Here is a 25167-nt window from a genome sequence, read left to right as displayed (position 1 = left end):
CTTCAATCCAATAAAAAGTGATGTGGTAAGACTAATAAAATATCTAACCTTCCTCCCCATCTCAAGTTGCTACGCATTCCAAAATTTGGAGCTGCAATCAATCAAACTGAAAGTGTTCCACTGTTAGTAACTAGGGTTATCAGCAATGAAGATAATTTCCTGGCATCTGTGATTTAATTCTAATTACTTGTTATCCTCTGTGTATGTTTAATAAAGAGCTGCTGGTGCTTTGTAGAAAAGGTCAAAACATTCTAATAATTGCCACTTCTGCATACACATAGCAATCCCCATATTTCTTTTTCCTTGGCTTTTCATTTGCTTAGAAATTGCTGCTTAATTGTTGCTTGTTTGCACACATCTTAACAGAGTCACTTTGTATCACGTATATCTCTTGAGGTAGCATGTGCCAAACCACTATCTTCAACCCACAAGACAAATATTTATTGACATTGAAGATAAAACTTGGGGTACTGAGAATATTTCCATAAATGCCTGGCTAGAGTATTACCTGTGCCACGAGTGACAGAAGGGCAACGTTATAATCAGAGGGATCACAACTTCTTCTTTGCACCTTCTTGTCCTAACACCTGGCCAGCTAACACTGACATTTAGTTAGTTCTTGACAAAGAAAGCTCGACTTATGAAAGCAGTGGCTGCCTCAAATAGCTGATTCCTCCTGGGAATACAGGCTTTCAGCAGTGGCGAAAATGTGTTGAAATAAAGTATTGATGATGGGGATACCAAAAAGGTCATTCTCGCTCCTGGAGAACTGTCTGTCTGTCTGCCTTAGTGAAATTAATTCAATTGCTTCCCTTTGGGACCAATGCAGCCCACCAATGTGAGTTTAAAAAGCAAGGTAGGAAAGCTTACACTGTGTGAGAACTGAATATTTCAGCGCTCAGAGACAGAAGGGAGAAAGGCTCCTAATTTTGCCCTAAGTAGTCCATGGCAAAACAGACTGGTTGGTTCTCTTACTTAAGACAAGCAGCATGCACTATTTTAAGAGCTGAATAACATTCCATGCTAAGAGATCTACATCTGCAAACAACTGTCTTCTTACTAACCTGCTGTTCCCTCTAACATCATTCATAAACAAAGAAAACCTGCCCATCTCCTTGTCCCTCTTGTCACTCTCTTGTCCCCTGCACCTTGCCGCAGCCCTAAGTCCACTGAGCTCCCCAGTTTGTAGGGTTGTTCTTCAAATCGCAGCTGTCTACAAGCAGTTAGCCTGGGCACCCGAGAAGCACCACGGTTTTAACCCAGGTGTGGGTAAGGGGGTCAGGGCTGCATAAACATTCTTTGCAATGGGAAATCTTTTCATCACAGACTGTTTCAGTGTACAAGGAATGAAGTGGAGGGACTGAGGTCTGGATTGAGGCCCATTTCTACACATAAAGAACCTGACATATAAACAGGTTACTGTGGAGTGACAGATTACAGTGCAGGCTATCAGCCCATGGGAAATCACTTCTGCAAGGACCATGCACAGAAGCAGATGTAGGGCCAGAGAAACTGCATTTTAAGCACCATGCCTGAGTTCACATATTATCTTAGCAAATCGTAGAAATGGGCACTAACACTCCACCTATATGTTAGGAATATTCATACCTCATATTCTTTTGCCTTTTGTTTATGACGCTTATTTAGACTATTGCTTTGGCTCAAGGTTTAACTTTCATTGATACAGTGTCCAAGACAATACTTGACCAGTACAGAGATACTAGACATTACTGTAATGCGAGTCATAACACTACCCAACCTTTTTTAGATACTGACCTTCACAGGATTCTCCACTTGGTGAAAACATCCCATTGTCATGGTAGCCGTCTCTGCATTCGCAGTGGTACCAACCAGGCAGGTTAATGCAGTTAGCACGGCTGTCACACTGAACAAAGCCATCTGAGCATTCATCAATGTCTGTTTAGTAAGAACAACAAAAAAGGAGGAGAAAATTCACACAGAGGAAATTGCTACATTCATCTGATGGAAGAACAATGTCTCTGGTATTTCTGGGTTTCACAGAAGTGTATTTTCATTACTGACATTTGAATTTCCAGAATTATTTGCAGTAAAGTTTTGAATCATTTCCATAAAAGGATTTGGCTAACAGTGTTGGCCCTGCCAACAGTGGAGGTTCTGCTAATCCCAGTTTACTGTTTACAAATTAGCAACTCATTTTGTCACAATACATTATAGGTAATCTGACATCTGTGTAAGTTGCCCACAGCATGAAGAAAGGAATTGGATCCCAGTTCAAATAATAAGATGTTAACCCTTTGAGTAGTGCAGGCTGCCTGATAAACAAAGACTGTTTCTAGGGGCATATCAAAACATTAAATACTCACTCTGGTCCTTGCTTATGCTCTTGGTGACACCAATTTTAGGTTAGTAGGGCTTCCCTATCTTGTGGAGTTCCTGTTGACTTACACCAGCGCCTCTGACTCTCAACATAACTGACCGCAATCTCCTCTCTCACCATCAAAGAGAACAGCTGGGGTTCCAAACAAATGCTTAGACCCTGAAGATGAAACACAACACATTCTCCCCCTCCTGATAATTCCTTTGGGATGTGGGTTTCTTAAAAGATCAACTTCCACTGACTGAACTTTACAGTAACAACTCACCATAGAATAGATTTCTGGATGCACTCGCTAGATCCAAAATCCACCAAAGCACGTCCTGCAGACACCTGAACTCATGGACTTAGCAGAGACGCAGAGAACTTTGTGACATATGCATTTCCAGTGCCTTCAGTGACGCAGTAAGCTCTATTATAGAATAGGTCCCAGAGTATGAGTGTTGTTAACAGTCAGGGAATACCAGGAGTACGGAGTCAAACAGGGATAAAAATGTGTCCTTCCTTATCAGATCCATTGCATTATCATTGTGTTTTATACCAGTGGTAGCATACCTACTTAAGCAGCAAGGTGACCGAGAGGTGCCTACGGAACTGGCACAGAGGGAGACACAACACACGCAAACTGCCTTCAGAAACAAAAAGCTCTAAATCCCCCCCACCATGAGTCTCAATAATGAATAAACCCTCAATGTACTGGCCATTCTGGTCAGAGTAGGGATTCAACCTTTCTTTAAAAGGTTGAAGCTTCAAAAATAAGAACTAAAATAACAAATTGAGACTCAGACTCTTGAAAGTACCTCAGCAGTTGATCTAGTATCCTCCAGGATGCGGATATGAAGGAGAGGTGTGATGTGACCACTGAGATATATGTAAAATATGTCAAAATTCTGCCCACAGTCCCTGTTAGCTCCCATTTATGTCATCTATTATTTTCATAAGAGAAGTGTAAACTGGCTAAGAAAATCAATTGTGAGCTGCAGTAAGGTAACAAATCTCTTTTCTGACAATACTGATGTGTGCATAGATAAAGATATACTCACCCCAGTCTCTTACAAAATCTGTTCAAACACAAACTTTAAAAAAACCCAAGGCTTCCTTATTCATCAAAAACACTTTGTTCCACATTTGAAGGTAAGAAAATGATTAAGTACGTGGGGGACACCTGCATAAACTATAAGGTATCGCTCAGTCACCCACATTTGGTTTTGAGTTGCATTTTTCTTATACATGCCAGGGGGTAGGCAGGATGTGCTCTGGGTATTTTATTTACATGCCAAATAACATCTCTTTGGAATCTCTGGAATGACCGTACAACCGTATCATGAGTGTATTGGTTTTTAAAAGCTTTACAGATGCTTGATGAAATTTCATTAGAAATTTTAATTCTTACGTCTCAGTCTGATTTTCTATCAACAGCCTCTAACCAGGCACGCCTGGTATGCATTACCAGTATTTATGATGATGAAAATTACCAGTAGTCCTGCTGGAATATTGCACCAAGCATATATTTTGCCACTTTGTGTACCACAAATTAAATCATAAGTCTCTATTGGTTTAAAACACAGAATTTTCAACTCCACTATGAATTCCAGGGTAATCATCTAAGTAGTCCTGCTGCATGACTGAGAAATGCCAAACCTTTAGAACCTTCTGCTGTTCAGTGTGTCTCTCTCTAAATCAGTATAAAGTCTGGCCTTTTTCTTGTGAGCAGCCAGGAGCCAGTGGGACCTCAGAGGTGTTTGAGAGATCAGAGGAAGATCAATGAAAATTATGTTACTGTCATGAGAAAAGGTTGGTTTGCAGTCTGTGCCTTATCCGCTGCTATTCACTCACATACCTGCAGATTACTTAAGAAAAAGGAAAGGAAGAAAGGGCTACAATCTAGAAGTTCCCTTACCACTGGGGAATACGCTGCCTGGGAGACAGCTTGCCTGGCAGAACAGAATCTAAGTGACTGTGCTAAACGCTTGGGATCACCTGGTCAGTACAAGATAACTTGTTGGGGTTGGCCAAAGCTACGAGCCCCAGAGAATCAATGAAGCATGCAAACTCAGAGGCTGGAAGAGAAGAGCTGTTGTTCAGAATCTATATGAATCTTCATGCTGGCTACTTAATAACGTGCATTAAGACACTGGGTGGCATATACTTCTTCTTTGGGAAAGTGGAATGTATGCATTGGTGATGAGGTGGAGAAAAGAGTGTTATTTAGGTCAAAGTAACAGATATGAATTAAAGAAAGCCTGTGTTCCTCTCTTCAGAACAATTTATTTGTGATCTGTAAGCCTTATAATTATAAGTGCAGTATTGCAGGCACAGGCTGAATGCATTCTGATGAACTCACTTACTGATTATTCAGGAAAAACAAGCCTTGAATGTCACATCAGTATTGGTAAACTGACAACAAAAGCAGCTTTTCTGTATTTATTTGCAAACTAGCTGACAAACCTATATCACAAGAAATATTACCTGGGATGAAATGCTTTTACAGATGCCAATAAACAAAGAAAGAAATACATTCTTCTGGTTTTGTTACGGCTGCATGCAAAGTTGAGTGGAGTTATGTAAGAAAGCCTACCATAACAAGCATGGATGGAAGCACGCTGCTGGTCTTTAAGAAATGCCCTATTCTTGACAGATCGTTTGCCTGAAACTATTGCATTGGAACCATTGCTGCATTGATGCTGAATAACTCATTACTCCTTACATGCTTTTGCAGCAAACAAAAGAAATCCAGAAAAACTAACTTCTTAGGCAAATGACATTTTACAGCACGTGCCAATGGGTTTCAGAATATAGATGTTCCTTTTGCACAGGATTTTGTTCTAACTCTCCCAGCTAATGCTGATCATTAATTCTAGTAGAGACCTGCTCTGTCATGGGACAAAATATAACTGCCGCAACTCTGTTAAACAAGAAAAGGCAGCAGAAATGTGTTTTGCGGAGCCAAAGCACTGATTTCATGGAAAATTTTCTTGACATTTAGATAAAAGGATTTCTATTTTCAAATGGGCATAGCATGGCTCAGGAAGTGCTGCAAAAGTATCTACAACTGAAATTATCTTATTAGTATGGGAAAAGCAACCCAGAAATAATTTTTCTCTGTCTGATGGTGAAACATTCTCCGATGAATCATCTTGCAGCTGCTCAGTCAGAGGTGTGAGCTGACAAGAGAAGAAAAACTGATTGAAGTTTTGCTTGGCCAGTGGCTATGGTATATCAGTGGGCTATATGGAACATTAACAGCACTAATGAAGTCCTGTTTGATGCTGTACTAGAAAGGCATGAAAAATGAAATATTACTCTATAGAAGGAAGTTACTGAAAGGCTTTATATTTTCAGTTATGAAAAAAATTAAACAAAATGTTTAAGTACAAGGAAAGGAGGGATGTATTTTTTTCAATAGCAGGTGATGACATTTTTAAGCAAATAGGCAAAACAGACAACTTATTCTGAGTATCCAAGTTCCACTCTAAGTGGCTATAAGAAGCTGTGGCAAAGTGAGGGGAGAAGAAGGAAAAAAAAAAAAAGGAAAGCATCCCCATCCAGGAAGTAAAATAGAGTCTCATATGTGTGACAGGCCAGAGCAAATGTTCTCTTCCTGGCCCTGCTCCAATTTACGGCAGAACTCCCACTGACTACCATGGAGGTGGCACTTTCTCTATTTTCCTCTTTCCTTCTCAAATAAAGAGCACAACTGCACATAACAAATCTGTCACCCCACTGATACGAGTGGCCAGGTTTGGAACAGAAAGTAATACCGAGACAGTCTCTGGAAGTAACCTTCACCCCAAGCTGGAGAGCAGCTACACAGCTGGACCATTGCACTGCCACACCGCCTGCTCTGGCCGAGCTTCCACCCTGTGGCATTTGCATGGCAAAAAATTAGTGATTTTGGCTCTTGGAACACCGTGGCTGGGGAGCAAACACACACCTGTGGGACTGGTGAGCCCATGAAACACCAGGAGCACGGGGACTCTCTCTACCGTTTGTAATTCATGGATGCACTCGTGGCAGTACTGTACATACCCTATTGCCACAAAACAGGGTCACTGATTATCACACACTTACGCTGCACATGATTTGGTTTTCAAGTATTCAGGTTTCCTCCTGTGCATTTTCCTTAAACTGAAATCAGTCAGCCTGCTTTTTTCCATATTCCGTTACCCATTTTTCCACTGGAAAAAGATTTTTTTTGCTAACTGAAGCTTCACACTAATACAGTAGATGCACAGTCACAGGCATTTTGAAAATAAGTACTGTACACACTTAGCTCCCCTCGACATGAAAAAAACTTGCTCTTCCAAATCACCTTCTTTATACCTCAGAATCACTCATTTCCTGAACTGTGGCAACAGTTTTAGCTATTATACCCCTTGCTCTTGTGGAGACTGAGAAAACTCTGCTCCCTGAAGAGTAAAATAAGATCATTAGCAAATTATTCACTGGTACAGTAAGAAAAAAGTAAACCTAGCTGTCTGATGAATATTATTAGAGAATTCCTGTATAATAAGAGCTTTTGAAGATTGAAAGTGGTAAAAAATTGCCAATTTGAAAGATAGTAGTGCTCTTTCATCCAGCAATAGGACCAAGCTCTCTAATGTGGTCAAGCTGCACTCAACAAAGAACCATGGCGTGGGGGAAGAAAGGGGGGGGTCTGCCATTTTACATTACTCTTTTCAAGACTGAAATATTAATCATCAAATCCTCCTCTCAGAAAAGCCTGTATGCCACCATCAAGCACAAAGTTACAGACACCCAGAGCACAACGTTGTCCGAAAAGCCTTTCTTTCATAAACTGCTTTACCCAGGTCGATACAAACCAAAGCCCCAGTAGCCCTCTCCTGTCAAGAAGGCAACACCACAGACTGGCAGCTGTGAATACTTAGAATTTCATTATTTCCATCCTGGAAGTTTTTCTGGGATGGTATAATACATGACACTCAGCTAAGACTGCCATTAGAGACTCTCAATTGCAATAATCTGTCCCAGTGCTAATTGGGTTATTATCACTGGATATATTTATAAAGATTAATGAGCAGCCAGCAACTTCCACAATGTTCAGTCACTACTGACTTAGGCTAAATTTGAGATCTCATTTCAAAGGCAACAGCCTTCCCAGCCTAATGCTAACCTCCAGAGCCACCCACATCCCAGCCCCATATACGGTATAAATAAAGTGCAAAGAGTGAAAGAAAAATTATTTCAGAAACAGATCACTGAAGAAGTGATTTTAAAAAGATAAATCTTGAACTTTTTTTTCATGAGTACATTTGGAACAGTCAGACTCTGATATGTCTTTGCATATGTCAATACATTTTCAAGGATGTTATGTCTGGCTTGGATATAAAAGACCATGTCCCAACTATTCAGACTTATGCTCAGATAACAGAATGCCCAGTAGGATTAAGATGATGTCTGGGTTATCCGATTTTAGTAAATAAGTCTGCAAGGGGGAAAAGGCTTTATTCAGTAGAACAAAATGAAAGTTCACTGTACTGCGTAATGTATCTGCTGTCAAAACTCAATTTTCTGGAGTAGCTTTGAAAAGGGTTCATTATCCCTAACTGCAAGTTCTAGAGTCCCATCTCTCGCATGTAAGAAGAGAAAAGTGTTTGTGTTGGTTTTCATGTGACAGCAGATTTCTAATATGATGATACTTGAGAAGACCCTGCTGTTCAATCAGACCTTTGATTTGACATCTTATGCAAAAACCAGGTCCCAGTGGAGAAATGGAAGAGCCTGAAACTAGTTCAATATACTGGAGCTATCTTGTTGTTAAAACAAAATATCAGCTTTGGGGATTTCCATCCCACTACATTCCCATATACCACATGCATATAAATATCATACAGAGGAATAAAACCCCCAAGAATACAGAAGGTGAGACTGCTGAAATAATCCAGGAAGATATCAGTTATGCCAGAAAACCAAAGTTGTTTGGAATGCCTTTTAAATCTGTTTTGTAAAGTCTGATCAGCTCCTTTTTTTCTAACACTGCTGCTGATTGCCAAAGGAACTTTCTTCCTTGTCAATAAAAGTCCTGGAGCCTGATTTTGTTTACAATCTCACTCTAATTTCTTCGGCTTCCCGTAACTCTTTAAAGATATGATATCATATTGAGTACTAGGAGATGCTTTTCACTGTATGGGTTCTCACATCAAAGTCCCCATTAAACCATAGAATATTCTTGATTTTAACTGCATTTGCGTCCCAACAGTTCATTCAGTTACAAGTTTAAATCACAAAGGGCCAGATTACAGCTGGCTTGTGGGGCACAGCAAAGAGAAGGATCACCCACAATTTTATCCTAGCAAAACATAGTTCTGTGAGCAAAAGGATTTTCTTTACACAGCATTAGAAACATCAGTTATCTCAGATACAGCCTTCAGAGAAGAGTGAAGACTATGGCCTTTCCTCTCCCTGATCCGTTGGATAATAAATTAGGCCCATGTTGGAAAAAATGCATTTTGAATGCCTTTGGAGTTGCTCTTTCTATCTCTACACCTCCCAGGTCTAGTAGAAGTTCTGGCTGAGTCGCCTTAAAACCATAATCTGGCTCAAAGGGCAGGAAACTAGAGCTGGGGCTAGAAATGTCATGTTAAAAATTGCTTCAACAGGTTGAGTCAGTGCTGTAGATATGTTCTTCACTAAAAATTTCCAACTGTCATGTTGCATGGAAAAATAACTATTGTTAAAACAGGTCTCTTTTTTTTTTTAAATCCTAGCAAGAGCATGATTGCATTTTTTAAAGTACCCTGTCCATGGAAAACTAATTTAGTTCCATTAATGAAAAGGAAGCAAAATGTGATTGAGGATGTAATATGGAATTATAGTTCATTAATTCTTCAAGTATGTAATTTTCCAGACTCCTGATCCCCCATTGATTTCTGCACACCCCCATAGGTCCTGCTAAATGCCAGCAAAAAGAAATTCAATCGTGTTGTTATTTCATGTGTGGCAGTGGCGGCGCTCCAAAATTAGACAGAAATGTTATGAAAGGGAATTTTCCACTGACTGCTTCACGATGCAGCCCTGTTAACAATTCTTTATTGTCAAAAATTGATCAATCACAGACCACACCAATAACTGAAACTATGACAGTCTCTTATTATACACCCAATATCATCAAAGGATGTGGTATTTGTAACAATTGAAGATGATAATTCAGAACACCTAATTAGCCATGACGAACTAGGTGCATCCATGAATAGTGTAAAAAAAAAGAATATATATTTCAACAAGATTCTGTGAAACCGATTGTGCCAATCCCCATTAGAAAGACTAATTGAGCGGTATTGGGCCTCTGTTTCTAGTCATTGACAAAGATGTGGTTCTGCTTTCACTTTGTCCATCATTCTCAGTACAGCATCTCATCTTAACTCTAACACACACTTCTGTTTCCTTGTTAGCCCTATCTTAAAAAAGACAAGTAATTATTTTCTTCAAGATACCAAAAGCACTTTTATACCTTGAAATACTCTGACAAACCCATTTTAGATACCTACGCATGTTTGAAAGTTAGGCAGCTCCATTTGCACATGTTAGAAATAGGACTAACACACTAATGCTACTGACTAAAGGTGTCAGTTGTTGGATAAGAGTAGCTGAGCCCCAAACAAGAGAGAACTAATTTGTCTGAAAAGAGAAGAGCTAGTTTGGCCAGCTGTTATCTCTTTCTAATGGGTGGGAAGGAAGGCTTTACTTGCACAGAGTACTGACCAAAGATCTTGAGTTTCCTCAAGTGAGGAGTCAAGTCAGTCGTAACCATGAGTTACGACTTTTACATATATGAACCAAGGATGCAGCCAGCACATTCTCAGCTTAGTTTGGGTTCAGCATTGCAAAAAGTTGTTTCAGATCAGCTCTGGTATGAATTACAGTAAATTTCCAAGTATTTAGTTCAGAGGCCATTTAAGGAAAACAAACAAAAGAACCCACAAAGCAACTCAAAGTTTTGGCTAGGAATTGATTTGACACCCTGATTTGAACTTGGTCTTCTGCTATGGTCTTCTATCCTTTGGTAAAGGTATCACGCATATTATATGTGTGCTTAAGTTTAAAACATTCTTACCCACATTTTCTTCCCAGTGACTTCTTACCATGACTCTCGGTCCATAGACCAGTGACCATTAATTTACATTGCTGCTCCTGAAGTGTAAAATTGTGTAGAGATTGTACAAAATTACTGAAGCACAGAAAAGGAAAAAAAACACACTATTCCTTTGCTTGGGCTATAAACATATCATTGGCATATATCTGTAGAGACTGCAGACAGCAGCTGTTGACAGCAAGAGGAAGGGCTCCACAGGGATATGGGGCAGTGATTGGCAGTATTATAGATTTTAATTCCACTAATAGTTGAACGGCTCGTAATTCATAAAAGAGAGAGCTTACAGTGAGTGATGAAGGTCATCCCTATCTCCCTTATATAACAGAAGGAAATTCTATTATAATGCTGCCCATCTGCACTATTCACGTTCTATTTATAGCCCACTGTATTTTAAGAACCTAATTGAAATTTTAGTTTTCATGTTTAGTGAAGGAGGTTCTTTCCCGTAGCAAATAATAGGTAAGTAGTGGATGCATTTTGATGTTTTTAACAAATAACAAAAAAATCCTGCTTCTTCAAAAGCTCTTTTGTAGCACTCTCTCTTCCCTGGTTTCTTTTTGGTTTTTTTAAGCTGCTACATATAAGATTGTAGTGCTGCAACAAGCTAAAGAAAATATAAAGAGAAAAAGATAAGTACTAGTACGTGGCTCTTCAGCAGAGAAAAATCTTTTGTTATTTAAAACTGACAAGGACTCTGAGGGAGGAAAGAAATAATATGCACACAAGAAACTGTGTCAGGCAAGGAAAATGAAGGGAGAAAAAGACACAGAAGGATGAAACAGCAAAGCATCTTAAAGTACAAAACAGAAAGGATGAGGTAAGTAGGGTTCATGCCTAAATCCATAATGCTCACCAAACTCAATATGGGCATTTTTTGGTTAATTTCTGTCAAAGATTTACTTTGTGAATAAATATAAGTAAAAATGTAAAGCAAAGTAGAACATTCCAAGCTTCTAAAGGCACCAGCCCATGTCTCACTGCTCATTTTTGAGCTTATTTTTCATATCTGAGAAAAATTCAGGTGATAATGGGGATTAGGGTGACCTCCCTTCCAAACGCTGCAGATGAGATGCAAAAAGCATCTCATCCGCAGAACCCCAGCTTTCCTTTTGGCTTGCTGCAGATCTCATCTGTTTACTCTCATAGACAACTTTTAAACCTTTTTCTGCAATTTAATGAGCTAGCCATTTTAGAATATGTCCTTTCTGAAAGTCAAAGGAAAATTATTTTCTTAGGTTTTATGAATTGGCTGCACTTCCCACTCAGATAAAATATTAGATAAACCGCACCATGTCTTCTTTCAGCTGTTGACATATTTGAACAGAGGAGCAAGGGGAGCAGAAATGAGATGACCTATATCTTATCTGGACTTTGCCACTGCCTTCTTATGCAAACTTTGTCACCTACTCAATTTTCCCCATGTGTCTTGATTTCCACATCTGTAAAATGGGGAGAAAGCGTTTCTACCAGCTCTCTTTTTTGTACATAAACAACTCTGGGTGAAAGATTTTAAGTGCTGATTTGGTAAATAGCACATGTGACGATGCCAAGGCATGGTTTGGGGAACAGTAACACACTGGGAAATGGGAACTACAGAAGAGGCCAACATGTTTTGGGGAGAGGTGAGAGGAAAAGCATTGAGCTGTAGAGATGGATGCTGCACCCCTTGCCCTTTCTTCCCCCCCTGCTTTATTTGATAGCACAGACAGATCATAGAAGTCACAAGGACACCCACTGATAGTAATTTAAGTCTTGCATTATTTGCTTCAAACAGATCTCACAACGTAGACCACAACTGTTGCTTTTTGTAAAAATATAATAGTATCCTGTACAGTTAGTTCTGCTGCACTCTAAGGATCTTTAATTTTTATGGATATTTGAAAGACTGGTTGGATATAGCACCAGCACATGTAATTAACTTTGTATTATTACATGTGTTCAGGGAAAATATTTGGAGAATGGGAGGAGCAGGAAGCTATTTTGTACTGCAGCATGTTGAATTTCAGAACCTCACTTATAAACAGCTTATCTATATCATATATGCCATGTTTGTAACCCATCTGCTGGCTACATACGTCTATTTTTCTGTAGCCTGAATTAGCACTTGGAACATTGTTAAAATAGAGCGTTCCTTGCAGGGAAGGCTCATTCTCCAGGGGTTAGCTGAACACCTCTCCACTACAGTTTCTGAGACTGCCAATCATGTTTTCTTTTTCTGTTTTGAACTTCCTTGTGATAGTAAATATGAAGGCTTGGCTTTTACTGGCACATAGTTAGCTGAAGTTTGCTGGAATTATTAATTATAACAACAATTCAAATGACAATCATCAATTCTTCACTAGATTTTTATTGGTATTGTGGAATATGCAGTACTGTTTCTCTTCTCAGCAACAGTCCTTTCTGAATCTAAAGTTACTCTTGGACTGGAACCATCACATGCCCAAGTTTCCTAGGCTTATTTATGACTAAAACCCTTCAAATCTGTTAATTTTTTTCCTGAGGAAAAAAAAACCTCATGCAGAGGTTCTTGGAGAAGAGTTTCAGCAGAAACTGTGTGTTAGAATTTCTTGTTCTCTCTGAAAAGGATCTTCCAACTTCTTTTGGGCTGGGGCAGGACAAATAAACTCCAGCCACTTTACACCCTTTATACAAATGAATGGCGAAACATCAGACAAGACAAAGGGGACAGAGATGTTGTATTGGGTTTGCTTGGCAAGGTTTTGGTAGCAAGGGGGCTACAGGGGTGGCTTCTGTGAGAAGCTGCTAGAAGCTTCCCCCACATCCAATGCCAGCCAGCTCCAGGACGGACCCACCGCTGGCCAAGGCCGAGCCCATCAGTGATGGGAGTAGTGCCTCTGGGAGAATAGATTTAAGAAGGGAACAAAAACCGCAGCCAGAGAGAGGAGTGAGAAGATGTGAGAGGAACAGCCCTGCAGGACCCCAGGTCAGTGCAGAAGGAGGGGAGGAGGTGCTCCAGGCGCCAGAGCAGAGATTCCCCCGCAGCCCGTGGGGAAGACCATGGTGAGGCAGGCTGTCCCCCTGCAGCCCAGGGAGGTCCACAGTGGAGCAGATCTCCACCTGCAGCCCGGGGAAGACCCCACGCCGGAGCAGGTGGGTGCCCGAAGGAGGCTGTGACCCTGTGGGAAGCCCACGCTGGAGCAGGCTTCTGGCAGGACTTGTGACCCTACAGGGGACCCACACTGGAGCAGTCTGTGCTTGAAGGACTGCAGCCCGTGGAAGGGACCCACACTGGAGCAGTTCGTGAAGAACTGCAGCCTGTGGGAAGGACTCACATTGGAGAAGTTCATGGAGAACTGTCTCCCGTGGGAGGGAGCCCACGCCGGAGCAGAGAAAGAGTGTGATGAGTCTTGCCCCCGAAGAGGATGAAGTGGCAGAGACAACGTGTGATGAACTGACTGTAAACCCCATCCCCTGTCCCCCTGCACCACTGTGGGGGAGAAGAGAGAGAATTTGGGAGTGAAGTTGTGCTTGAGAAGAAGGGAGGGGTGGGGGGAAGGTGTTTTAAGATTTGGTTTTATTTCTCATTACCCTACTCTGGTTGATTGGCAATAAATTAAGTTAATTTTCCCTAAGTTGAGTCTGTTTTGCCCATGATGGTAATTGGTTGAGTGATCTCTCCTGTCCTTATCTCGACCCATGAGCCCTTTGTTATATTTTCTCTCCCCATCCAGCTGAGGAGTAGGAGTGATAGAGCGGCTTTGGTGGGCACCTGGCATCCAGCCAGGGTCAACCCAGCACAGATGTGATGGCAGCCTGGATAACCTGCATTTGTAACCTAATTCCTACCAGATTATTGCTCAGTCTCTACATAGGGTTTGTAGTTTACCGCTTTCCCAACTGATTAAGATCCCCATCAAATCTGGGTTGTTCCTCCTGCAGAATGTAATCATTCATGAGCTTTCATCCCATTTCTGGATGAATTGTCCCCTTCCTTCAACCTTCACCTCTTTGTTTGAGCAGATTTGTTTTAGACGGAGTGAGGGATATGCCCTTTGCCACCTACAATCCCTGGGAGCAAAGCTGCTACTGCATCATGCATTCCACATGCTGCTCTCTCCCCTGCCTCTGTGGGACTTCAGCATTAAAGGAGATGCCAGTTAAAAGAGAGGTACAGTCAGGAGAGAGTTAAAACCTTTGCCTCTGCTTAGCTTCTGCCAGTGTTTTCTCTTGTCTGTCTGCCTATGTTCATAAGAGCAACTGAAGCCCAATTAAAAAAAGTGGAGATTGCAGTATTTGCCTCTCTAGATGCAATATATCAAATGCTTTGCAGTGACTTTAGACTTAGGCAAAGTCAACATATTTTTCATTAACTCATTTAAACAGCTTAGAAATATGCATCACACTTGAGATCCTTCTGGGGGTAAAGCCTCTTTTGAAATCAACCCTATCGTGACTTTTTTCAAACCATGGTACGCCTATTACTTCTAAAGGTACAAGCATTAGTAGCAACTTGTTTTATTTTTACACATGTTGGACTGGGCAGCTATTCACCTAGAATACTAATTAGTTGTGGGGGAGGCAGATGATTTATGAATAAAGCTATGAACACATTGCATGTTATAGTTCCTTCAGCTAGACTCTAACTTAATAGGATTCCTGCTTACCCAAGGCCTGACTTAAGAAATATATTAAAGAGTGAGCATTACAACAGCATGTTTCATGGTCCTTGTTTTCCTTAGGGTTGGTCAGAGATACCAAAATGGTCTTGACCATCAAAGGCAGAGTCATTTTTGCATCAGCACAAATGGATATTTTAGAATGACTCATTACAACTTATTATTATTATTCCTTAATAGAAAGCAACAAGAGAAACTGGATCATATGCAAAGGCAGCTCATTAAAAGTACATAGGTGTGTATGCCAGGAGAACTGTATCAATTTCTATCAGTTGAGTACAAGGCTCAGTTTTGGTGAAATGAAAGCATGAGAAGGAGATCCGTTAGGAAAACAGTTATTTTTATCAGGTTTGTCTAGAAACCAAAACAGATGAGGATTATGGCAAAAAACCAAAGACAAAATAATCACTGGTTTTGAATTACTGGGAGATGGTTCAAAAAAAGATAATACTCTATACTTTTAATAAAATACCCCTGGCTGACTATGGAAGACCACAACTAAGGAAAATAAACCATTTCATCAGCAGAACTCTATAGGACTTTCAGTACCAGCTTTTCAGTAACACCCATAAAACTTAAAGCTGTGAGGTCCACAAAAAATCCCCCCTTGCCCCACACAGTCTTGGGGAGCTGAAAATGCATAAATATCAAGGCCGTAATTTGCTTGCTTTCTTTTCCTCCTCTGTTTCACCAGATGTATCATATGAACAAAGCTCCTGACCAGAACAGAACTGTGAAGATGATGGCTCCTAATCTCATGATTTTATGCAAAGCATATTATCAGGAGTGCAGGAACAGTCACCCTCTATTACTGAGGATATTTCTCCCTATTAATCATCAGTCAGAAGTAGATACAATATATTATGCCCTAAGCAGTACATCAGCAAACTGTATTAACCAAACAAAACAATGCAGAAGCATGTAAGCAGTGCGGAGGTCCAAATTCTTAGAATTACAGTTCTCAAAAGCTATTTATTTGAAATCAAGTCAAGCCAAAAGAAGACCAAAAAAAAAAAAAACCAAACCAAAAATAAAACCCCAAACCAAAACAAAACCAGAATGGATACACTTTCCAAGTACTGAAAGGACGTGGGGACACCACCAAGGTACTGGATTACATCGTTCCCTGGGGCACAGTTCAGTAGTTGAATCATCGCTCTTAGGCACTCTTTGCCTACAGTAGCGCACAAGGTAAAATTTAATAGCTTTCACCCTGGGCAACAGGAAAATTACATTAAGCTGACCATGCAAATTACTGTGTCAATTTTAGCCTACTCCTTACTAGTGCTTGTTGAAATCTCAAAAGTCACCTTATATTTTGAAAACACTAAAAAATTTTGCAACCACAAGAAGAGCAGAAATGTTGTCAATTAGATGACTGATATACTGTTATGGCTTTGTAAGGAAATAACTCATATAGTCATTTCCTGCTAACTTCTCCTCAAGTCACCAAAAAATGCTATGTGAAGATGATTGTTTCACATTGCATAATTGCAGTTCAGTGATAGGACTGCAAAACACAAATTATGTATTTCAAAATTCATAATTAGGGTCCTGTATCAATTTATTGAAAATTATCATAGTGACGTATTACTAGAATTAGCTCTTATGTTTAAAGAAGACATAGAAGTTGATGTTATGGGATGTTTCCTGTAAGTTTGCCCATGATTCTCTTATCTGCTTTTCCTACAGTAAAATGGAATAATGCAGAGTAAGATGCGGCATCGCTAAACACACTAGTTATATGCATTACCTCAATAAACCAAGGCTAGCTCAAACAATGCTGTTCCTGCCTCTGAAATCAGTAACCAACATGCAAAATAGCTGTCTTTGAGAAGGCCAAGACTGTAACACAGACCACTCACTACCCAGCCTGTGCAAGCTGGGTAGTGACTTTATATAGCAAAGATGCAAGTTATAAAGCAAGATGTTTCAGCATCCTCAGCAAAATCATTACATTATTTTTAGCAGCTGGGTCCCATCTCTTTCTGCTGAAATGGAAACCACAGAAAATATTAATTAAATGCAGGTGCATGCAGTAATTCAAAAGTGTTTGCATTTCAGAGATTCAGCTCCTGAGAACAGAAAGTACAGTAGATACTTACTGTTAAAAGTTTAAGTTAAACCAGTTTAAACAGGATACTGAGAATGCTGTGTCTCCACTATGGCTGGAAAGGCCAAACTTACCAACGCAACACGCCACATACCCAAATTTCCATAGGGCAGGAAGCCAGGAGACTTGCCAAGGAAATGGAGAGCCCTTGGAAGGAGTCAAGGAGGAGAAACGGCAGCAGTTCCCCAAGGCTAGGGCAGCTAAGTCCAGCAACGAGCGGGGCATGTCAGCTCCAGCATCTCCCCTCGTCCACCTCCTCCGACAGCCGGGGCTCTGGCTCGCACAGGGACCTGGCACCCAGCATGCAAGGCAGATCTCAACCGCTTGCAAGCCACGATTTAGCTTCTTTGGGTTTTGTTCTGGGTGACTTTATTTTTTGCTTGCACCAAGGGAAAAGTTTTGAACAGCCTATGAACTTTGAAAATTACTGACATTGAAATGCCAGGCTTGAGTGACTCCAAAAGGTCTGACTTTCAGAATATGATGAATTCCTACCGCACATTGGGATCTATTAAAATGTTTTACACTGCAAATCATGTTCAAGTACTATTTGTTTGTAAAATTTTTATCCAGGCTCTACAGATTAACTCAACACTTTCTTATTTCTCTGAATTGAAGTCAGCCCTTTAATGTAATTAAAACATTTCCTGCCAAAACTATCCTCTAACTTCTAAGTCTCAAACTTGGAAGCCTCCCCAAAAACGGAAGCCTGAATTCTCAGGACACCAGGATCCAAGCAAGCCGGGTGGGCTATGAAAACTAATGAACTAAGGGAGGCATCCCTTCTTCCTACAGCCATTGCTCTGGATAGTCCATGCGTGCGCTGCCTTCGGGTTCGCTCTACTTTCCTCTTGCTCCCTCCTTTTGTTTTCTCCTTCATTAAAAAGCCCAGCAACCCCTTAAGGATTTCAGAGAATAAAATTATTAACCCTAATATGCTTTCTGCTCAAGGAGTTTGTATGTTATGCTCATTTATTGCAGCATGCAACCAGCTTCCCCTGATGAGACTATGAACTGTTGAAGGGCACTGCACTTACTCTACGTTTGTGCAGGACCTTGCACACTTGTACCACAAATTTGAGCCTTTTGGTATTGTTCTTGTAAATCCCAACCCAACTATCAGTAATTTAAATCTTCATTGTAAAAATAAAACTGAGCAAATGGCAGATTCCTGAGTTGTTGGGAAAGTTTTCACTGTGATACCTTCATAGCTTACAGAGAGTTTTCATTAGACGAGGGCCAAGAATTTTTAAGAATTCTGCCAAAAGTAATTCTGGTTCTTACAGAATTGGTTCAATGCTCTGGGGGCTTCAAATGCCATTTGTGTCACAGCTTTAGCTTCAGAGCCTACCTGGCCACAAGCTGATAGTGGTTGTTTTAGCGGAACACAAGGGATCAAGGTCTTAAATGGAAGCAGTTCTCTTGTGATGCTAGAAGTACTAAAATACCTCATTTTTGCAAAATCAGCAAAGTTAACAAGCTTTCTGGTTACTTTGACAAAGCCTTCTATTCCAATACCAGTAAAATTATTTTCCTAATAACTGGGGTATCAGAATTAAAAGATTTTCACAAGCTTCCTTTGGAACAAGAATAATAATAGTCTTCAATAATCTGAAGCCTGCTATTATTATGGTCAGTGCACATGAACAAATTAATTTGGATTTGCTGAAAAGAGTAACAATCACGCATGTTAATTATTTAGCTTATAGAGAAAGTGGCACAAAACTCTAAAGAGATCTGGTCCATAACAATTATTTACCCAAATCACTTGTCTAAGTTGTATTTCAGTATTTTGAACTACAAATGTTAAGCACAAAGTTGCAAAAATTTGTTTTAGCAACATCATTTTTTTTTCCTTCTCCATGAAGTACTCACAACACTTACGCTATTTTTGTTTGAGCTTTCCATACATGGGAAAAAAAAAAAGGAAGAAAATACAGAGAAGAGTCAAATAATATATTTTCCTTGGATTTGGCTACTTCTGGTAAGAGATCAGATAAGAGAGGGTGATCTCACATACCTGATGCTCACCATTTTTTTCATAAATTCAGTTACACATTTAATGAAGCCAACTGTTAGTAATAATGTATGGCTGAATGAATGTAGAATCTGTAAGTTAATTTTTTTTCTCAACAGTTCCTTTCAATGTTAACAGCTTTGCGTGCCCATTTATTTTCAGCAGTTTGCCATGGATTGTTTAATAACAGGTGGACACGATTCCCATGATATCCAAGGAAAGTTCATTATCAAGAAATGCAAGTTACAGCCAACCACCCATAAAAATCCATATACTTCCAGCCAACCTGTTAACAAAAACTACATCAAAAACACTACTAGTAGCGAAACTCTGCTATTTGATCTCATGCATAATTAAAAGTGGTCCAGGGGAATACTCAAAGCACAAAATGAGTGTGGGAACTCAAAAAAGAAGCTGACAAGCAGCAAAAATGCAGTAATCTTGTATACACGCACTAGCAGATATGCATATATAGTAGAACAAATCCACTCTTAAAGCTCTGTCATCAAATTAAAGGGGAGTTACAGTAACATCAAGCAGATCTAACAAAGTCATCCTCTGTTGGATTCTAAAATAAAACACTTTTCAAACACAATTTAAGATAGCATTTAAAAATGCCCATTGAAGAATTCATAATTTTGCAATCAAACAAGACAGTATTAAATCAGGTATTTTGAAAAACTTTAACAGGCACAAATATTTTTAGATTCCCTTAGTAGTCTCAGCTCTCTACACTGCAGAAGGCTCCTCTACTGGGTTAACTACTACCGTGCCTTCTAAGACTTGAAAATCTTTTAGCACATAAACCCCACCTCCCTAAGCCAACGAATGCATCCCCAACATTAACAATGCCTCAACCCACATCCTTTGGGAAGAGAAATAAGAATTCTCCCACGTCTCATTTTTATGTCCTATTACCAATTAAAGAAAAGATGCTGGAGGTTGATATATCTGCACGTGATTCTTACATCTGCTTCCTCATTCCACTGATCCATTTCCACAGGGCACGGAGCCATGATTAAACTAAAAGGCTTCCAACAGATCATTCTAAGGTGTTGCAACAGCTCTGTTAACTGCAAGGCACTCCAGAGTGAACACTCTTCTCATGGGAATACCTGACAAGCAGTAGTAGTTGATTCTCCTTCTTAAGTTTCTGAGAGAGACGTGGCACCTACTGACACCCCAGACGCACCCATTTGGAAGCAAAAAATTTTATGAAACCCATTACCATGCTTAATTACACAGGGCTTCAATTCTCTTTGCAAAAGCTGCATTGAGTTTCAGAATCCGACACAGCCTTTTGATGGCAGCTGACGGGTGAAAAGAGTTACAGCTGTGCCCATAAACACAAGCAAGCTTCTGGTGCTAATCCACCAGAACTGGGAAAGCCGCTTTGAGTTCTGGGTGAATGGGTTTGCCCTGAAACCATGTTTCAATCTCAGGATAATTTTATCAGAAGCCTTCCGACCTCTCCCATCAGAAACAGGCTGTCTGCTGGAAGGCTTGGAGGAGCTGTTAGTCCCATCACGTGGAACAGTACACCTCCCCAACCAACATGAGCACCAAGCAAACAGGCCAGGTCTTTGCCACACAGTAGACGGCCTCATCAAAAATTTAGGGGGATGCTCTGGACACCAACAATCCCAGCTATTTCAGCTCTGGTTTATTCTTGTTCTCGGTCAAGCCTATGAGCCTGGCTCCATAGGCAGGACCTAAGCATGGGCAGCAGCATCCCTCTCAGGCTTTGGGAGGAATATAGAGACACTGATTGAGTGTGCAGGGATGGGTTTTTGAAAGGACAGGAAAAACAGTGAGGTATTCAGTGACTTCTTCACCTTGGTCTTTACTGGTAAGATTTGCCTTCAGGAGTCCCAGGTTGCCAAGACCAGTGGGAAAGTCTGGAGCAAGAAAAACATACCCTTGGTGGAGGAGGATCAATATCTAAATAAATTGGAAAAAACACAGGTCGATCAAACCTGATGGGATGCACCCAGGAGTGCTGAGGGAGCTGGCTGATGTCATTGTGAGGCCAACCTCAATTATCTTTGAAAGGTCGTGATGACTGAGAGAAGCTCCTGAGAACTGGAAGAAAGAAAATGTCCCTCCTGTCTTTGAGAAGGGCAAGGATCCAGGAAACTCCAGATCAGTCAGCCTCACCTCCATCCCTGGGAGGCTGATGGTATCCTCGTGGATACCATTTCCAAATGTATTACGGACAAGAAGGTGATTGGGAATAGTCAGCATTGATTTATGAAGAGGAAATCATGCCTGATGAGTCTGATAGCCTTCTAAAATAAGATGACTAGGTTGGTGAATGGGAGGAGAGCAGTGGATATTGTTTATCTTGACTTTAGTAGGGCTTTTGATGCTCTCATAACATCCTCAGACAAGCTAACAAGTGCGGCCTAAATAAATGGGCAGTGAGGTGGATTGAAAACTTGCTGAAGGGCTGGGCTCACAGGGCTGTGATCAGCCGTACAATGTCCAGTTGGAGGCTAGTCACTCAGCGGTGTACGCCTGGGTGAATACTGGGTACTGGGCCAGTACTGTTTAACATCTGGACAATAAGGCAGAGTGCACCCTCAGCACATTTGCAGATGATGCAAAATTTGGAGGAAGGGTTGCTACACCAGGTAGTTGTGTTGCCATTCAGCGGGACCTCAGCAGGCTGGAAAAATGGGCCAACAAGAATGTCATCAAGTTCAGAGGGAAATGCCAAGTCCTATAGCCATTAAGGAACAACTCCAGGCACCAGTACAGGCTGGGGACCGGCCAGTGGGAAAGCAGCTTTGCAGAAAAGGATCTGGAGGTCCTGGTGGACACCAAGTTGAACATGAGCCAGCAATGTGCCCTTGCAGCAAAGAAGGGCTGCGTTAGGAAGAGCATTGCCAGCAGGTCAAGGGAGGTGATCCTCCCCCTCTATTTCATGCTGTTGAGATCACATCTGGGATGCTGGGTCCAGTGCTGAGAGTACATGAGAGGCATGGAGCAAATCCAGCACAGTGAGGTTGATTAAGGGACCAGAGCATCTGTTATACGAGGAGACGCTGATAGAGCCAAGATGTTCAGCCTGGAAATGAAAAGGCTGAGGAGGACCTTATCAATGTGTATAAATACCTGATGGTGTTGGGGGAAGCCAGACACTTCTCAGTCATGCCTAGGAAAGGGACTAGGGGGATGGGAAATTGCATTTGAACGTAATGAAAAGAAATTTTTTTTACTGTGAGGGTGATTGAACACTGGAATTGGTTGCCCAGAGAGCTTGTAGAGTCTCCGAACCCTGAAAACACTCCAAATCCAGCTGGGCTCAGTCCTGAGAAACCAGCTCTATTTGATCCTGCTCTGAGCAGGGGGATTAGACAAGATGATCTCCAGAGGTCCCTTCCAACCTCATCCTTTCTATGATTCTGAGAAATGATTTAAACAGAGCTATTAAACCACCTTTTACAGAAGAAAACAGTAAGAACTGGTGATTGTATTTTCTAGGTTATTGCTGGGGTGTGGATTCAATCTCCTGTTAATTAATTCATAGGTTCGAAAGCTGCTGACAATTTCTATATAACTGTATGTTTTATTTTAAGTTAAAAATGCCAAGATTCTTCAATAAGCAGTTTTAAAATATAAGTAGCATAAACAGAAATAAGTAACGTGATTTAAAAATAGATTTGGCATCTTTACATCAATCCTCCTCCTTCCTTGTACGTGATCACAACTAAAGATGTCTGCCTAGAAAAGATTACAGCACCTTTGTAGACAAAGTGACTGTTCAAAAAGGGAAGCTTCCAGCATAAATTATTTGTAGTATGAATGTCTTGAATCACTTCAAGCCTAACGAGAAGTATCTTCAGGAAACTTGCGTTCACTGCAAGTGAATAGGTGGTGTCTGAAGCTCAGGTTTTCTTTTATGGCTGTATACAACACCATTTTTCTGACAATGCAGTCTCAGAATGAACCAGCTTTTGCTCTTCATTGACAGGATAGTTCTTCCACTTGCCACTCTGCTGGTATTTCAGACTGTATGTTTCAAAGCCATGTGCAGGTAGATTACAATCCTACTCTTGCACATTAATATCCAAATGAGGTGACCGGACCTGTACCCCTGTGGCTGATCTCTAGCATTACTTATTTCAACAGCAAGAAAAAATATGATGTCCAGTGGAGGTCCACCAGGATGGAGGGGCTTCTCCTTGCAAAGCTGACCTACAAAACTGGTTTGGGGCTGGCAAACTGGCTCCAAATCATAACAACAGTATCACTAGCTATGAGATACCAGGTCACTACAGTACTAACCTTACCTTAAATATTGAGATCAGATATTCAGAAAGGCATCATGTCTCGTCCAAGTCTCTGCCTGCCCTCCTATATGTTTCCTGAAGGGCAGGAAGGACAGGCAGTTAGGCCAGCAGTCTGGCTGCTTTCAAAGGACATTTGGGGCTGAATGCACTTTAGCTAACTTCAGTTAGCTTAAGGTGTTGAACTTTCTGAACTGGGAACAGAACGTCCCTGGGTTCTCCTCTAAAGAAGGGAGCAGAGACAGGACTTCCAGGGGCAATTCAGAAAAACCAGTAAGATCATTCTTTGCTAGTGGCTATTAATATTGACTATACAAGGAGACTAAACCAAATAATGCTTCTAGTCTACACACTTCAGATAGGAGTATAAACCTGGAAAAGATGAATGTGGGCCTTGAAACTATACATGTTATATTTAGTTGATAACAGCAGGATGCTGCAAGGAGCATATAAGACAAATATTACTAAAACAAAGTAACTGTATTAATACTTGCGCATTATCTTAGCACACAATTTGTTCCAAGCAAAAAACCAACAGTGTTACATTGAAGAGGCCTTGGCATCCTGTACCATGTTATTTGCAGTCTGTGAAACAGTGAGGAACACTCAAAAACTTGCTCTTTTGCCATTTTTCTAGAAACAGATGAACAATCAGGATCCTGCTTTTCACACAACATCCGTCTTGAGCACTCTGGTAATATCCTCTCAAATACAGAAGAATGAAAACAATCACATTTCTCACCTCTCAAATGGACCAGATAATACAGAATTCAGATCAGTCTGTGTTTTTCATTAAACTGGACATGTTTACAAGTCAGATGAAAGCAATACTTGCTCAAATGACCTCCTTTCCTCTGTTTGGAAGATTTATTGAAGGCAATATAGAAGAGCAACAATAGTCAATCATAGGTGGCAGACTGCCCTTTTATTAGGCATACTGAAACCAATTAATCTAAGCGAGCTTTCTCCCTTTACCTCCTGGAGGCATGTACGGTTAGAATGGATTTAAAAATTCTGCAGCAATAAATAAAGGTGCTGAAACTATTCATTTGAACTTTGAGAAATTATTTACAGGCATTTGAAATGCTAAGTATTAACATTCTATACACTCTGCTGGGCAATATAATTTGACTAGATCCAAGACTTAAAAACCAAAGTTCTAAAACAAGGCTTTGTGGTACTGCCATCCTCAGGGGTAGCAGGAAGAGAAAGGCATGCCTGCGAAAGGAGGTAAAAGCAGTAGGAACACTGAAACCTGCCTTAATACCGAGTAAAGAAAGCTGAGTTAATGAGAAGTCTTCAAATACAGTTGCAAGGGAAGGTGGGCTACTGAACCAGTCACGCATTTACAGCACAGAAGTAATCAATTATTCGAATTTATTTCTAGATGTCAGATTATCTGTGATTTATAGGAGATACCAAAGGCCATTTGAGGTAAAAAGCAAGTCTGTAATAATCTTATTAATTATGAAACATCAAAACCCGAGATGTCTTAATTCATGTTCTCATTTTTGCAGTCCATGTGCTTCTAATTAGAACTGCTGTAATATATTCTCTTGGGAGGCATATAAGAAAAGTGAGTAACTCTTTAGTAGCAGCTTACTCTTTCAGGGCACACACTTAAATAATCCTTTATTCT

General features: G+C 40.6%; 1 protein-coding gene across 1 annotated transcript in view; it reads right to left on the bottom strand.

Moving 5' to 3' along the window:
• Positions 1–25167, bottom strand: part of NELL2 (neural EGFL like 2) — a 154801-nt gene that overhangs the window by 16039 nt on the left and 113595 nt on the right. The window contains exon 16 of the mRNA XM_052790385.1: positions 1777–1917. Within this exon, the coding sequence (XP_052646345.1) occupies positions 1777–1917 (141 nt within the window). The remainder of the gene's footprint in view (positions 1–1776; positions 1918–25167) is intronic.

The sequence above is a fragment of the Harpia harpyja genome, chromosome 6 (assembly GCF_026419915.1).
Source record: "Harpia harpyja isolate bHarHar1 chromosome 6, bHarHar1 primary haplotype, whole genome shotgun sequence".
Classification (NCBI taxonomy): Eukaryota; Metazoa; Chordata; class Aves; order Accipitriformes; family Accipitridae; genus Harpia; species Harpia harpyja.
This window is presented reverse-complemented; position numbering and strand designations above follow the sequence as displayed.